The 17,823-nt window shown below is 41.1% G+C and overlaps 1 protein-coding gene across 10 annotated transcripts in view; it reads left to right on the forward strand.

The window, feature by feature from the left end:
- ZNF606 (zinc finger protein 606) overlaps positions 1–5,692 on the forward strand; it is a 41,701-nt gene extending 36,009 nt beyond the window's left edge. For all 10 annotated transcript variants that reach the window (XM_037818910.1, XM_037818908.1, XM_037818909.1 and 7 more), the window contains one exon: positions 358–5,692. In XM_037818910.1, the coding sequence (XP_037674838.1) occupies positions 358–2,339 (1,982 nt within the window). In that variant the 3' untranslated portion in view covers positions 2,340–5,692. The remainder of the gene's footprint in view (positions 1–357) is intronic.
- The last annotated feature ends 12,131 nt before the right edge of the window (positions 5,693–17,823 follow it).

Consider the following 17,823-nt stretch of genomic DNA (forward strand, 5'->3'; position numbering starts at 1 on the left):
TGGATAAGGGCTGGTCAGGAAAAGAGGCCTTTTCTGGTAATGTGCAAGATTTGAGCAACTGCTGAGTTAACTCTTTCCTGCAGACCCTTATTCTAATACTCCTTTCCTTGGGAAAATTCTCCTAATGGTTTTACTAGATTTCAGTTTACAGTTTGCATTCTGGTTAATTGCTTTTGTTCCTTATTCACTAGTCTCATTTTCCATTTTATGATCTTTCCTTGGGTTACAAGTCCATATTTTTTTTTAAAAATCACACTCTGCATTGTTGATATTATTGCCAGTAAATCTCCCCATTCCCACTCTATTGTAAAAATTTCTGTCTCTATACCCTCACAGCTTTTCCTTTGTTTATTTCAGAATGGATGAGAAGTCTTGAAAGCAAAACATTGATCCCAACGCAGAGTATTTTTGAGGAACAGTCCCATAGCATGAAGTTGGAAAGATACATATGGGACGATCCTTGGTTCTCCAGGGTAGAAGTCTTGGGATGTCAAGACCAATTAGAAATGTACCACATGAACCAGAGTAGAGCTATGAGACAAATGATCTTCATGCAAAAGGAAGTACTGTCTCAGAGAGGCTCTGAGTTCTGTGATCGTGGGGCAGACTATGACCAGAGCTTAAACTTTGTTCCGTCTCAGAGAGTTTCTCAAATAGAACATTTCTATAAACCTGATGCACATGCTGAAAGTTGGAAATGTAATTCAGCCATAATGTATGCAGATAAGATTACCTGCGAAAGTAATGATTATGACAACACCTTCTATCAGTCAGTACAGCCTATTCACTCTGCAAGAATGCAAACTGGAGATCTTTTCAAATGTACTGATGCTGTTAAATCTTTCAATCATGTAATACATTTTGGTGATCATAAGAGAATTCACACAGAAGAGAAACTCTACGAATATAAGGAATGTCATCAAATCTTTAACCAGAGCCCGTCATTTAATGAACATCCAAGATTTCATATTGGAGAACACCAATATGATTACAAAGAGTATGAGAATATCTTTTACTTTTCATCCATTATGGAACATCAAAAAATTAATACAGTAGAGAAACCATATAAATATAATGAATGGGAAAAAGTCTTTGGGTATGACTCATTCCTTTCTCAACATACAAGCACTTACACTGCAGAGAAACCCTATGAATATAATGAATGTGGGACATCTTTCATCTGGAGCTCTTACCTAATTCAACATAAGAAAACTCATACAGGAGAGAAACCCTATGAATGTGGTAAGTGTGGAAAAGTTTTCAGGAATCGATCAGCCCTTACTAAACATGAACGGACTCACACTGGAATAAAACCCTATGAATGTAATAAATGTGGAAAAGCCTTCAGCTGGAATTCTCATCTTATTGTACATAAGAGAATTCATACAGGAGAGAAACCTTATGTATGTAATGAATGTGGGAAATCTTTCAACTGGAACTCGCATCTTATTGGGCATCAGAGAACTCATACTGGAGAGAAACCTTTTGAATGTACTGAATGTGGGAAATCGTTCAGCTGGAGCTCCCATCTTATTGCCCATATGAGGATGCATACTGGAGAGAAGCCCTTTAAATGTGATGAATGTGAAAAAGCTTTTAGGGATTACTCAGCCCTTAGTAAACATGAAAGGACTCACTCTGGAGCAAAACCGTATAAATGCACAGAATGTGGAAAATCTTTCAGCTGGAGCTCACATCTTATTGCCCATCAGAGAACTCATACAGGAGAGAAGCCCTATAACTGTCAGGAATGTGGCAAAGCATTCAGAGAACGCTCCGCCCTCACTAAACATGAAATAATTCATTCTGGAATTAAGCCCTATGAGTGTAATAAATGTGGAAAGTCCTGCAGCCAGATGGCCCATCTTGTTCGGCATCAAAGGACTCATACAGGAGAGAAACCTTATGAATGCAATAAGTGTGGGAAATCCTTCAGCCAGAGTTGTCACCTCGTTGCTCATCGGAGAATTCACACAGGCGAAAAACCCTATAAATGTAATCAGTGTGAAAGATCCTTTAATTGCAGCTCTCATCTTATTGCACATCGGAGAACTCATACTGGAGAGAAACCATACAGGTGTAACGAATGTGGGAAAGCGTTCAATGAGAGTTCTTCCCTTATTGTACATCTGAGAAACCATACTGGAGAAAAACCCTACAAATGTAATCACTGTGAGAAAGCTTTCTGTAAGAATTCTTCCCTTATTATTCATCAGAGAATGCATAACGGAGAGAAACGCTTCATATGCAGTGAGTGTGGAAAAGCCTTTAGTGGTCACCCTGCCCTAATTCAGCACCAGAAAAATCACAGTGAAGAGAAACTCTGTGAATTGAATTGAAGAGAGATTTTTATATTGTACATTTGATAACATACTGAAAAGAAACCTATAAATATTATGAAGTGGGGTAATTTTTCAGTAAGAATTCTCCCTTTACTGTCCTTCAGAAAATATCTTCTTGGAAGAAAACCCATGAATGAAAAGAACAGCAAATCGTTTTCTGCAGTTATTCAGCATTTATTAAACATCAGGTAATTACTATGAAGAAAACCCCAAACTCTCCTTATTGTCCACCAGAAATTCATGCTTGAGGAACGTGACTGAAGCAGTGAGGTGTCTTGTAGCAACAGCTCTCACTTATCTGTGGATCTGTGTATATTATTAAGGGAAGACCTTATGTAAGGACAAGTGTGTCAACTGGAGATACACTGTTTTGCATCAGCTTGGAGTACTGGATGGAAGGCTTTACAGTAATATTTTGTGCATAATTGTGGAAATACAGACTTTGCTAAGATAAGGGGGGAGGGTTAGGGTGCCCTTTTAGGATTTGGAGTAAAAAATCTGAATTTAAGGAAAAATCCCATTGAATGGGTATTTACTATTGATCAAAATTAGCCCCTTTAGCAAAGTTTAGTAAATGCGATAATTGATGATGGAAAGATTACTGCCTGAATTATAAGAGACTAATGCTGTTGGAACAAAATGTGGTACTTAATAACTCAATGTGCCCGTGTCCATTGTTCACTCATTCCTGCATTGTTGGGCAGTTAGTAATTTGTTTCAGGTATACATGAAATGAAGGAATAGAAAGGGCACAGAATTGTGTGTGTATATATATATATCCTATAACATTTCAGAAATGTATCTGGATAAAAACTAGTTGGACCCATGGAGAAATTAACCGTTAATTTAAGAATTATTTTTTTTTGAGTTTTACAAACGCATATAGCGCTTCCCACGTGCCAGGCATTGTTTTAAATGCTCCACAAGTATTAACTTGTTTGATCTCCTTAGCTCTGTGAGATGGGTACTGTTACTGTCCCAGTTGTACAGATGGGGAATTGAAGCAGGGGTGTTAAGGAACCTGCCCCAAGGCACACTGCTGGTGAGTAGTGGAGCTGGGATTCAGTTTGGCTCCCAAGTTCACATTGGTAACCACTATGTTATGCTGCCCCTCCAGTGATTTTTTTTTCCTAATGTTTTTTTTTTTTTTCCCTTTCATTTGGTGTTTCTGTAGCAGAGATTTGATAATAAAAATCCGAGAGAATCCTAAAGAAGAAGGTAAAGTTACATGGCTTCTCTGTCCCAAAGAATTCTGTTAATACAAGAGCTCAGGTCCTTTTGAAATGTGAACAAGTCTGGATTAGACCTCAGCATCACTGGAACCTGGGTTCCCCACAACTGAGGATTTCTGGGGAGAAGATAGTGGAAGACACACTGGTAATTTGGAAAGTCTGAGGAATGTCCCTTGATGAGTTTGGAATACCCTTCTTGAAATAAAGAGCTGAGATATGTGCTCTTTTACACAGACACCAAAATATGCAGGAATACCATTTTCAGGGTCTCCCCTGCATTCAATGTTTCTTGTTTCTTTTTCTACTCCAGGTGAAACAGGGAGGATTTAGAAGGGAAAGGGAACTAACTAGCCCATCATCTGGAATAAGAAAGTCCCTTGAGTACTCACAGGGGAAAAGACTGATGGTTCACAGAACTCAGCAGCTTTTCTTCAGGGCACAAGTATATTCTCTATATCGCTAAAGGAGGATTATAACTAGGGACCAAGGATCCTTCCTGGATAGACTCAGTGTACTGGATAGAATTCCAGGGTATATTACATTCATCTAATTCTTGAGGAGCCCACGACTCCCCAACGGTTGAGAAATTGTGGTCTGCTGGTGTCCTGGGGAGGTTGCATCACTGTTTTACTCCTGTAGCTGGAGCTCATGTAAGTATGTAACATCTTTCAGGGCCTGAAGCATATAGTTGCTCGATAAATATTAGTTGCAGGAGTAAATTAATTCAGTTAATTTCTCTTGTGATTCATGCAAAATCCTTTGTTGAGAATAGAGTTAGCAGTATTATCTCTATAACAGAAAAGCGGCTTAATGTGTCCAGAGTCACATTGTCAATTTGATACAGATACTGTCTTCTAATGCTCAAAGTAAAACACTTTCAGCTAATCCAGATTCTCTGATTTAGGAACTCCCATAGGATTTCTTGAGTAAGATAAAATATTCCACTAGCATCCAAGTTACTTTATAATTGGATTACCAAGCTTATTCTCTTTAGAAACTACATCAGCATGAGTTAGTGGAAAGCCCCAGACCTCTCTTCCCAGGACTCCTCACTCCTTACCACCATCACACTCGCCCTGTGCAACACTTCGTTATGAAGACTGGTTTCAGCATGCGCTTTTTGTCCAGTATTCTCAGGTCCTTTTATAACTCCAACATTCTAACCCACATACATTGCCTTTTCTTACCCCATCTACTACTCCTCCCCAACTCAGAACTTCTGCTGGCCCTTTTGGATGTCATTCACCCATCAGAAGTCCCCCCTCCACCTTCCTGCTCTAATGGAAACGTGTCTTCCCTGTAGTATCTCTCTTATTCCTCCTGTGCGGTGGCTGTTTTCTCATTTGCTGCTGCTTTCTAAAACTCAGCTATGACCCAAGACAGCAGACGGCCTTGTACACTGCTGCTACCTGTTGCAGTCAATGAGCAGGTTCACTCATCTGCAAATCTTGAAATTTCAGTTCCTGCCTCATCTCACAGTATCTAGACCCACCCCCATCATATTCCTAATTCCAGTGCCCTTTTGGATGACCTTCCAATATCCCAGCCTTGTGGCCCCTCTGCTGGTGGTTGTGGCCATCACTTCCCACAGCCAGTCTCTCCTGTGTCATCCCTAGGACCCCACCAGCACCAGTGATTGGAATCCCTCCACAGTCCATTGTGAGTGTCCCTTCCTGATCTAGTTGACTTTATATGGTACCCAGATTCCAACAGTCCCTTGACTAAACCTTCCATAATGTTCAGCACCAGCAGACGACTTTATTTCCTGGGGGGAAATGGAAGCAAATTAGTAAAGCCTTTCATGAGGTCCCTCCACCTCCTCCACTTGGCTTCCACAGCATCGGCACTTTCTGGTATCCAGAGCCTGTGCTCTCACCGCTTCTCAGCATCGCTCCAGCGAGTCTCCCAGTCTTTTGTATCAACAGATTTTCTCTGTTGGATTATTGCCACTAACGTAAACATGCCGCCTAAATAGGAATAAAAAATCCCCCTTAGCATCACATCCCCTTAAAGCCCCTGCATCATTTCTCTTTGGAAAGCAAAATTTACTTTTAGGAAGTTTCCTAAAACTAAAGTTTTTTAGGAAGTTTACCCTAAGTTGTTCTTGATGCTTCCAGTTCCTTTCCATTCTTTCTTTTTTTTTCTTTCTTTTTTTTTAAATCTTCATTTTATTGAGATATATTCACATACCACACAGTCATACAAAACAAATTGTACATTCGATTGTTCACAGTACCATTACATAGTTGTACATTCATCACCTAAATCAATCCCTGACACCTTCATTAGCACACACACAAAAATAACAAGAATAATAATTAAAATGAAAAAGAGCAATTAAAGTAAAAAAGAACACTGGGTGCCTTTGTCTGTTTGTTTCCTTCCCCTATTTTTCTACTCATCCATCCATAAACTAGACAGAGGGGCGTGTGGTCCTTATGGCTTTCCCAATCCCATTGTCACCCCTCATAAGCTACATTTTTATACAATTGTCTTCGAGATTCATGGGTTCTGGGTTGTAGTTTGATAGTTTCAGGTATCTAACACCAGCTACCCCAATTCTTTAGAACCTAAAATGGGTTGTCTAAATTGTGCGTAAGAGTGCCCACCAGAGTGACCTCTCGGCTACTTTTGGAATCTCTCTGCCACTGAAGCTTATTTCATTTCCTTTCACATCCCCCTGTTGGTCAAGAAGATGTTCTCCATCCCACAATGCTGGGTCTACATTCCTCCCCGGGAGTCATATTCCACGTTGCCAGGGAGATTCACTCCCCTGGGTGTCTGATCCCACGTAAGGGGGAGGGCAGTTATTTCACCTTTCAAGTTGGCTTAGGTAGAAAGAGAGGGCCACGTCTGAGCAACAAAGAGGCGTTTGGGAGGAGGCTCTTAGGCACAATTATAGGGAAGCCTAGCCTCTTCTTTGCAGCAACCGTCTTCCCAAGGGTAAATCCTGTGGTAGAGGGCTCAACCCATCAAACCACCAGTCCCCTATGTCTGTGGTCATGTTAGCAACCATCGAGGTGGGGTAGACCAATACCCCTGCATTCTCCACCAGCTCCTCAAGGGGGCTCTGCATGTTTTTTTCCTTGTTTTCTTTTAACTTTTTTTTTTTTTAATCAACTGTATGAAAAATAAAAATATAAAATAATAATTTTAAAAACACATACAATAAAAGAACATTTCAAAGAGACCATAACAAGGGAGTAAGAAAAAGACAGTTTTCTTCCCCATTCTCTCTTTTGTGCTTTCATTTTCCATTCTGTCATCTTCCAGGTCACTGTTTCGTTGTTCAACTTCCTCTAGTCTTGTACTATGAGTATCCAGAATCTTTTTAATTTGGTCAACAGTTTCTTTAATTTCCATAAGATCATCTATTTTTTTATTTAGTCTTGGAATGCCTTCTTTATGCTCTTCTAGGGTCTTCTTGATATCCTTTGTATCCCGTACTATGGTCTCATTGTTCATCCTTAGTTCTTTGATTAGTTGCTCTAGGTACTGTGTCTCTTCTGATATTTTGATTTGGGTGCTTGTGCTTGGGTTATCCATATTGTCTGGTTTTTTCATATGCGCGTGTCTGGGTGGTCGGGGGGGGGGCGGCTCTAACAATCCAATCTCCCTGGTGTTCCTGGAGTTTTAAAGCTGCTGCAATAGTCCTTCAGTTCAGTCCTGCCACAGTTTGTCTCTGCCACTGACCCACAAGTCCTTGGTATTGGCGTGTGGCCCCTGAGACTTGCTAGTGGGTCCCTATTCCAGGCCGTGCACCCCCTGGTCCTCTGTTGAGGGATGACTGTGCTATGTCACAGGTGAGTGCCGTTCCCTCAGGGCGGTTCTGGGCTGCTGGGCTGTGTAGGGAGGCTCCCAGTCTGCTCAAATGATGGCTGAATGGGGCTTTGTTAATTCACACTGCTCCACCTTCCCAACTCTGGGACAACCAGCTGAGGTTGCAGAGAAGGCTAATGTCCACGCCCAGTTTTGTGGTGTGTGCCTGTTATTTGAAGCACTTCCGTCACACTGGGTTGTCTGGGGCAGCTCTGGGCTATGGGGCTGGCGATGGGCAGGAGTGTTTCCTGTCCACCAGGATGATGGCTGTGAGCGGACACCCCCCTTTTCTTGGGAAGTTGTGGTGTTTAGTGAATTTTCTCAGCCACTGGATTATTGCCCTTTGTCTCAGAGCTCTCTTAGTTCTGCTCTTGTCTTGACCTGCCCAAATTGCAAGTCTTTGAGGCTTTCTGTATTGGGCTTCTTAGAGTAATTGTTTAAGAAAAAGAAAAAAAAAAGCCCTCCTTGCAGATCTAATGGGTTATTGAAATCCTAAGAGGCAAAGCAATTAGGGCCATTAAGGAAAGATCCAGGGGGCAGAGAGATCAGTTTTTCTTCGGGATTTGCATATGAGCCTCAGGGTCTGAACTCTGCCCTTCCCCTTTCTATGTTCACCAGAACTCCAAAAACCCTCCGCTTTTATTTTGGAGTTTTTCTTGCTGTTTTTTGCTATGCCTGTCTCCTCTTTGCTCGGCTGGCTGCTCTCAGATTCTCTGGTGTCTGGTCTCAGTCTGTCTGTGGTTGAGTTTGGATCAGTAGAATGAGTTTCCGATAAGAGCTGCCACTGCAGTTTCCCTTCTCCTTCCCAGCGCTGACGGCTCCTCCTCCCGTGGGACTGTGCCTGGCAGGGAGGGGCGTGGGTCCCCTGGCCGCAAAAACTTACAGATTTCGTTGATCCCAGCAGTTTGACGTGTTCATGAGTGTTGTATGAAGTATGCCCAAAGTCAGATTGCTCTGTGGTGTCCAGTCCACGCAGTTCCTGGATTTCTACCTACTTTCCTGGAGGAGTAACTAAAACATACAGCTCCGCAATCCACCATCTTGCCCCGCCTCCCTCCTCCATTCGTTCTTGAACCCACTCCAACCCTGCCTCACCACCAGGTGACCCTCAGTATTCCTAGATCCAATGGTCAACTCCGTTTTCTTCTTCAGCATTATCAGAATTGTAGACGGTGGGTCATCCCCTCCTGGAAACGTGTTCTTCACCTGGCTTTCAGGATGCCTCTTCTTGATTTTCCTAGCTCTCTGGCCCCGCTTTCAGGTGCCTTCCTGTTTCCTCCTCAACTCCTTGACTTCCTAATGCCCATTTCTTATCTGCATACAGTCTTGGCGAGCTCTAGTCGCAGGACTTTAAACACCACTAATATATTGATTTCTCCCCTTTCAAAGGTAGGTTTGATGAGTTTTGAAAAATGCATGCACCCTTGCATTCACCAATACAATCAAGATAGAGAACATTAAAACGTCTCCAGATGTTTCCCCTTTCTTCTTTGCAGTTACTCCCAACCCCCCACCCCCGTGCTCTGGGAAATCATCGATCTGTTTTCTGCCACTTTACATTATAATTGTCCTTTTCAAGAGTTTCATATAAGTGGAATCAGACAATATGTACCTTTTGTGTCTGGCTGACTTTGCTCAACGTAATGTTTTTGAGGCTCACCCATGTTGCATCATGTGTGAGTAATTTACTCCTTTTCATTGCTGAGTAGCTTTCCATTGTGTGGATGTGGGGCAGTTAGTTATCCTGTTTACTTGTAACAACAGCATTCAGTTTCCATTTCTTGGCTATTGTGACTGGCTGCCACGGACATTCTGCAAGGTTTTGTATATAAGTTTTCACTTCTTGAGTGAAGACTTAGGCATGAAATAGCTGAGTCATGTGGTAAATGTATGTTTAACTTCCTAAGACACTGCCTTTTAATCTGATCTTTTATGTGTTTTATATTCTGGGAAATTTCTCTCTTTTGAATATTTCCTCCTCTCCATTTTAAAAACTTCTTCCTGGGACTCCTATTATTCAGACAGCCTATCTATGCCTGTAATTTATACCTTTAGCTTTTATGTTTCTGATTCATTTTCCTTTCTTCCTTTTTTGGCTGGACATTTCCTCAACCTGCTCTTCCAGTTTGCATATTTGTTCCTCAGCTGCATCCATTTTGCTATTTATTTCCTTTATTGTGTCTTCATTTCAACAAGTATGTTCTTCATACCTAATATTTCTACTTGGTTCTTTTTTGTTTTAATGTTTTCATTTCATATTGTTAATACCATCCCTTATCTCTAAGTGTATTTAATAGACAATATTTGTTCATCAGTTCTAGTATATCTGCTTCTGATAGCATCTGTATTCCAGTGTGTGGTTTTTCTTTTGAAACAGTTATACTCAGAGAATTGCTTGTTACTGTGGCCAGTGAGTGCATTTCTCTGAGGCCATAAGTTACTCTCTCAGGTGATGAAGCATTCATATGACACATTCAGACTCCGACACCTATAAGCCCCATGAGTTCACGGGTGGGAGAATGGGTCCTGAGGTGGGGACGTCCAGGCACCAGAAAGCCGTTCAGTAACTCCTCACCCTGTAAGATAACTCCTTAGAGTGGGATTCACCAGCCCAGGTCTTGGAGAGGCCGAGTTGGGAAGATGTCCCCAAGGTAGGTTAGTCCCTATTTGTGTTTCTCAGCCCCGATAAGCTCAGGAAGCTCCCCTGCCTTGACTGCACCCCTGAGGATAACTGGACCAGAGACCAGGTCACTGCAAAAGTGGAGACAGACCCTGACCCAAGGGGAGAAGCAAGAGCAAACTCCAGCGGATCCTTCCTCACGTCCTAGAACCGAGCCATGCTGCCCCCTGACCCAGTTACCCAGCTCAGCACACCATTTCAAAAGAGCCTTGATACCCCAGCACTTTCTCACAGTTTCTGATGTTCCCTGATCTTTTGCCACTTAAGTTTCACCCAGGTTTATCTCAGGAAGGGTGCCCACAGTTGAACTGGCTCAGCATCATGAAATAACCTGAATCACAGTCTTAGCTATGAATCCTCTTTGAGTGGATTGTCTCATTCTGAGGTCCAGGGAAAGGTAATTAAGCCTCACCTGACGCACCAGAGCACAGGAAGGTCCAAGGCCAAGGAGCTGTATTTAACTTGCATCTCCTTACTTGATTCCCTTACCCTGCTCTACTCTCCTGATTTATCTGTAACACCAAGTTCAAGCACACTATTAATGGGGCTTATTTGTTATGTTTCTTTTTTTTGCCTGTATCACTCCACTAGATGAAAGTCAGGGAGGGCAGGGATTTTTGACTTGCTGACGGCTGTACCTAGAGCAGTGCCTGCCACATAGTAGGTGCTCAACAAATGCTGGATGAATGACCTGACACTAGAGTTCTTTCCAGAGCACCGATTAAGGCTCCAAACATCCTCGCACACTATGTTGACAAGATAATAGAAAGGCCCAAGTGCAATCCTACAATCCAGGGAGGGTAGCTGGGCCCCAGGGAAGGACTCAGGTGTAAATTTGCACAGAGCAAACAGAGGGAACAATGGGAGAAGTTGTTCTGGGTAATTGGGAAAACAAGACTGTGTGCTTAAGAACCTCCAGGGTCCTGTGCTTGCTCTGGTTTACTTAACTGGAAGTGGTCACTGTCCTGTATATAAGCCAGTTGGAATGGGAGGGCATGAGTTCTTTTTCTTTCTTCTTTTTATTAGCTAAGTGTAAACTGTGTGGGGATTACCAAATGCCCGCCATCTGCTTCAGCCGGTCCCCCTGTGCCTTGCTGCTCCCCGGTGAGAAGCCCCAGGAGAGGGCATAGGGGAGGCTGTCCACAATTAACATGGTGTGCAAATGGATGTAACCAAGTCTGTAAAGTCATGCTGTAAATAGCTCAGTTCTTCACAACCATCCTAACTGTGGATTTCTTCATTTTTAACACACATGGAAATGAGTTCACTCAAACATAAGTTGACTGCATAACCCACAGTTGTGAGAAATAGTGAAGGGAGTGTATGGCAGTGGGTGGGGAAAATGGTGAACTCCAGGCTTTTCTGGGAAAACAACTCTGAGGAAAAGCCCATTGGAAAATTGAGCTTGTTAATTCACTCACTCAGCAAATCTCCATGGAGGGTGTGGTTTATATGAGGCCCTGTTCCAGGCTCCATGGCGGTCCTCCAGGAAGCACAGCCCCACGAGGAAGATGCTGTCTGTATCAGCGAGCACAGGCCAGGGTGTCAGGACCACAATGTGGGCATGGACAGGTGTGCTAGAGCATCAGGGGAAGCACTGGTCAGACAAGGGGGTCCGGGAGGGCCTTCCAGGGTCATGAAACCGTTCGTTATTTCTGTGCATGGCAAGAAACCAGCAATGAAGCCACCAGCTATTCCTAGTGTTCTGGGATGTTTGAGAGGCTAAAAGAAAACATGGACTTGCTTTTCAGTTTGGAGCAATAGACCCAAGGTGTTGTTCAACAAAAAGGGATGCACTTCATTCACTTCTGCATTTTGGACACTATGTTCAGAAGTAGCAAAGGGTGAGGTGGGCCTGAACAGAAAGAGGAGAAAGAGAGGGAGAGAGAGAATGAGGGGCAAGGCCTGGGGCTGAGAAGAGACTGAAGAGGAAAAGCAAGGATCAAGAGGAGGAGGAGCAGAGAGCAAGGTCTGTCTGCAGCTGGGGGTGGGAGGGGCTCGCCCAGCCAGCTCCGGTTCCAGCCTGGCACGGAGAACTCTTGTGCCATCAGCCAGTAGTATGGAATCTTGTTTCTTCACCACTCTCCTCCGCTTTCCAGCTTAATCAGCTGCTCTTTCACTCCCCAACCATTCCACCCAAGCTTTTTTCACTGGACAGTTGCTGCATGCTGATTTTCGTCAGTTTGAGACATACCTCAGTGAGAAGCACTTGAGTGAGACTGCTGCTCTTGCTCAGTGTGGAGAAAGTCAGAGTTAATTCATTTGTTTGTCCTTTCATTCAGCAAATATTTATAGAATTCCTACTCTGTGCAGGCATCGTAGGAGGCACTGGGGACACAGCAGAAGCAAAATATGCCTGCTTTTATGGAACTGAAAATTTGGTGAGACAAAATGAAAGGAAATATATAAAGTGATAAGAGCTCTGAAGGGAATACCTTAAGGGAAGAGATGGAGCAGTGAGAAGGGAAAAAGAGGAAAATAAATAGAATGTTGAGATTACACAGAAAAACTGGCCCATGAAGATAGGAATCAGCAGAATAGTCAGAATGCTTGTGGGTTAATAAGACAAGGAGGGGAGGCATCATCAGTAAAGAATAGTGATTAAGGAGGATGTGGGCCTTGTGTCTCTGAGACTGAAGGTAGCATGTAAGATGATGATGGTGGTGAGACTGAAAGCCTCTGAAAGGGGCCCAAAATGGAGCTAGCCTCAAACTCACAATAAGGGGTCTCTGAAGAGAACATCTAACCCTGTATGCCTGCATGCCTGTATCCCTGCTCCCATCAGCAATATATAAAGAGATCAGGTCTGGAAATGTCTCCAAATTTATGAAAGACATCAAATCATATATTCAAGAAATCTTCAGAGAACACCATAGAAACTGAAGAAACAAACAAAAACAAAAAACAAAATAACTCCACCTGGACAGATCATAGATAAACTTCTAAATACCAAAGCAATGAGCTCACCTTTAAAAACAGCCAAAGAAAAAAAGATGCATTACCACATTACAGCTGACTTCATAAGAAAAACAATGGAAGCCAGAAGGCAATGGCATATCACTGAAGTGCTGAAAGGAAATGAATGCCAACTTAGAATATTTTTTTAAGTTTTGAAGTCTGTTGATGTCACTGTGGTTTAATAGGTAAATACAAAGTATAGGCTTTTGCATTTTTTAAAGCAAAACCAAGGAAATTAAAAATGAAGTACATATGTCATCTTTACAATAGAGACATAGATTAGTTTTAACTAAAAATTCAGGATTTAAAATGTAAATGAAAAACATTGGCATTTTAGAATTATAAACTATAGTTACATCCCTAAATTCATCTGAAAATGTTTTCACAAATACAAAAGCACAAGCATGGAATTTGTGTTTCTAGAAAAAGGTAATTTCTTCATTAAAAAAAAAGCATTTGAATTCAAATCCCATATGATCAATCAATGAGTAAGGTACTGGTAGGTAGGAGAAAAGAGCTTCTGAAATTTAATCATTTGATTAACATGCAAGCATTTAATGAAATTAATACAACAGTACACAAGTATATGTCATAATGAAAAATATCAGTAAAATCATGAATTCTAGACTTAAAATACTACTTTACAACAAGACATTGTTAACACATTGAAGTAGTACTGTAGGTTTCCAAAAGAATTCACTTGGCTACCTCTCAAGGCTTGTGCTAATATTTCTTTTGTGAATATTCTGTAACAAATATAAATTTTGCAGCATCTGTCATTGCATAGGAATTTCCTTGAATTCAACTACCTTTTCCTTTAGTGATTCTTTTATTTCACAGAGAAAGAGGAATTCTGAAGACATACGCAGAATTTTTATCACCAAGAAATGATGATTCTTCTATACAGATTTGTATTGTGCTTTTCTCAAACAGTTAAAGGTGAATTTTTGTGTACCTAATCAAGGATGTCTAGTTTTGCTAAAAAATGATAAATTTAGGGATGCTTTTCCTTCTAAAAGTAGGGAAAATTTCACCTGCAATATAAACGTGACTGCCTCCTTCTGCCCCCATTGCTCACCCCCATTGCCATACCCTAATGTTGATAATTTTTGAAACTTAAAATTTTTTAAGGTTACCAGAAGTCTTGCAAATTAGCCTTCAAGAAGTTAAGGAATTAAACAAAGAATTATCCAAAATATCCAATAGTGGTAAACTATATAATCAGATCAGAGTGAAAAAAAAAAATCCGTCCTTTTTGCATCACCTCAAAGAAATTTGGAAACAATTATTCCCCTTTACTGTGTAGACGTAACTGTCTGACACACTGATTTCAGCAGCAGATTAGTGTGCAGCACCATGTTATAGTTCTCACAGGGCCAAAGCAAAATTATTCAATTGTGGCATATGTCCTTAGGACCAGTGTATGAGAAGCTGAGTCTCTTGCTTTTTACCCAGCAAAAATTTCCTTCAAAAATAAAGATGAAATAAATAGGAGCTTAAAGAGAGGGTATTTGTACCAGTGGACCTGAACTAAAATAAATAATAAAGGTACTTCTGGCAGAAGGTAAATCATTCAAGACAGAAACATGAAAATGCAAGAAACAATGAAAGGCAAATGCACATGTCTGCAGTTCTTAAGGATCTCAAGGAGAGAAGACTCGCCTGGATTAACCCTTCCCCTCTTCTCTTCATTCTAGTCTCAGCAGCAGGTCCCATCCTCCGAGAGCTCCTCCTCGACCTCCACGCTATGAAAATGCTTACTTATATAGCCGTTTTTCAAAGAAGAAATTGCAGGTGAATTTAGAAATGGTTTTGAACTGAATGAGAAAGTTTAAAAATATGTCAGAATTTACATGATGTACCTAAAACAGCACAGTTAGAAATGATTTTGAGTAGCGCATAGTGGGAAATTGATAGATTTATATCCTTACATTTGAAAAGAAGAACAAGAACACTTTAAAATCAGAATCACTGATAAATTCCTCAAAAGGTTTGCGTATGATCCAGGACTCCTACTGTGAGGCGTATGTGTCCAAGAGAAATGAACACGTATGTCCAGACGAAAACTTGTAAATGAGTATTCATAGCAGCATTAATAATAATTGACCAAAAGTGGAAACACCTCAAATATCCATCAACTAATGACTGGATAAATGAAGTGTAGTCTGTCTGTACAATGGAATATTATTCAACAATAAAAAGAATGACGTTCTGAAACATGCTGCATTGTGGCTACCCTCAGAAGGATTCTGCTTAGTGAAAAAAGCCCGACACAAAAGATCACATCTTGTATGATTCCATTTACGTGAAATGTCTGGAGAGGTGAATCCATAGAGGCAGAGAGTGGTTGCCTGGTGCTGGGGGCGGTAAGAGGGATCAACGGTAGATGGGCAAGAGGACTCTTACTGGTGATAAAAATGTTCTAAACTGGATTATAGTAATGGTTCCACAATTTGGTAAGCTTACTAAAAATTATTGAATTGTACACTTAAAATGGGTGAATTTTATGATCTGTAAATTATACGTCAGTAAAATCATTAAAAAGACTCCACATGGAGCTTCCTGTGTTAGTTTTGTTTCCTGCCTCCACCCACAGATTGTTTTTCACCCATCTGGGAAAGCCCAGAGGACCTGGGTGGCCTGCGTGGTCTGACCACACCCCTGGTTGGGTGATTTAATCGGTCCTCCTGGTCTCAGGCAAAAAGATCCTACATCACCTTCCTCTCGTTTAAATGCTTGAAAACTTCATCTGAACCTCCTTATGTATAAAATTTCCTGCTTTCTCCATCTCCCTCAGCCTCTTCCTATCTTAATACTTTCTTATCCTAGAGTCTTGACTCAGCATTTCAACTAAATTAACTTAACTGTCTATACACACCTTTCACCTGTTTGCTTCTTTGTGGTGCTGTATAAAATCACACCACTGAACATGCTCAGTCGATGGTCTTCAATGATAGGAGAAGAAAAATCAACTCGGCTTCCAGATCGGCTTCCAAGACCATCTGCTGTTTGCCAACCAATCCCCTCTACCCCACATTTTCACAATGCGCTTAATTGTACTCTCTCCTGTGTCCAAGTTCTTTCTTCGCCCCACTTTTAAAGATGCTCTGTCTGCTGTGTAACAGTTGAGATGTAAAACATGTTGTGAAAACATTTATCAACATTTAAAATGAAACAAACCAATTTAACCCCCATAATAACCTTGGGTCAAAATGGAGATTGTCCCCCTTCTAATTAAAATTCCTGAATTGCTTCTGTGGACCCCACCATCATCTGCCTTCCGAGTAATCTGGATTTATGGATTATCTAGGAATGACTCAGCAATTATTGATCTAATGTCCTTCTGAAAACAGTGCTGTCTATGCTTATGATGCCTTCTCCTAAAGAAACAGGACATTCTTAACTCAGGCACATGCCCTTCTGCTTTTACTATGTTTCTCTTTCTTTAACAACAAAATTCCCAGCAGCTAGTTTTACATTCGTAGTTCCCTATTTATCAACTTTCATTCATTTTCTAACTCATTAAAATTGATATTTTACCTTTAAAACTCCATTAAAATTTCCATAGACATAATCTCTATGGACCTTCTTTAACTAGCAGTGTCATTTACAATGTTGCTTATTATTCTTCTCATCAGATGTGACACCATTGATAATTTTGAGATTCTTAACATAGTTTTTCTTTAAATGTCTGCCTGAGGTCTCAATCTTTGGTTCTTTGCTTTCCCAACACATTTCCTATTTGACTTTGTCAAATCTCTTGGCTTTACATACTATTTTTAAGTAAACAAGTCTCACATCTCCAGGTCAGACCTTTTTGCCAAACTCCACAAATACTATATGTAACTGCCTCTTTGGAACCTACAGTTATGATGACCAAAAGTGATCTCTAGTTGTTTCCTCCAAATCTACAATAATTTAAATGATTGAAAACTTCATTTGAACCTCCATATGTATAAAATTTCCTGCCATCTCTAATCTACAGCCTTTTCCAACTAAGTTGATGAAAATTTCATCTTTGCAGCGCTTTTAGCCAAAACAATTAGAATTGTATTTTCTACTTTATTGGCCTCATACCTCATATATCAAGTCCATCAGAAAAAAACCTGTTATAGCCTCAAAATAGACCAAGATTCTGACCTCTTGTCTTTACATTCAACATTATACCATAGTTGGAGACTCAGTGTTTCAGTTTGCTAAAGCTGCTGAAATGCAATATGCCAGAAATGGATCGGCTTTCACAATGGGGATCTATAAGCTTATAAATTTCTAAGCCCATGAAAATGTCCAAATTGAGGCATCAAGAGGAACATACCTTCTCTGAAGAAAGACTGCTGGCATCTGGGGTCCCTCTGTCGTGTGAGAAGGAACATGGCTGGTATCTGCTGGTCCTTCGCTCCTGGGTCTAGTTGCTTTCAGCTTCTGGTTCTTTGAATTTCTGTAAGTCCTTGCTTAGCATCTCCACGGTGTTTCTCTCTAAGCTCTCTCCCGGTGTTTCTCTCTCTGAGCTCTCACAAAGGCCTCCAGTAAAGGATTAAGACCCACCTTGAATTGGGTGGGCCACATCTCAATTGAAACAACCTAATGAAAAGGTCCCACCCACAGTCGGTCTGCACCCACAGGGATGGATTAGAAGAACGTGGCCTTTTCTGGGGTTCATAAGAGCTTCAGACTGACACATTCAGCGTCTCTCTCTAGGATGCCTGAATAATGTTTTTCCTGATCTTTCTGCTTGTGTGCTATCCTCTTTCAGTCTAATTTCAATATAGAATCTGAAACAATATTTTTATTA

This window comes from Choloepus didactylus, chromosome 27, assembly GCF_015220235.1.
Source record: "Choloepus didactylus isolate mChoDid1 chromosome 27, mChoDid1.pri, whole genome shotgun sequence".
Lineage (NCBI taxonomy): Eukaryota > Metazoa > Chordata > Mammalia > Pilosa > Megalonychidae > Choloepus > Choloepus didactylus.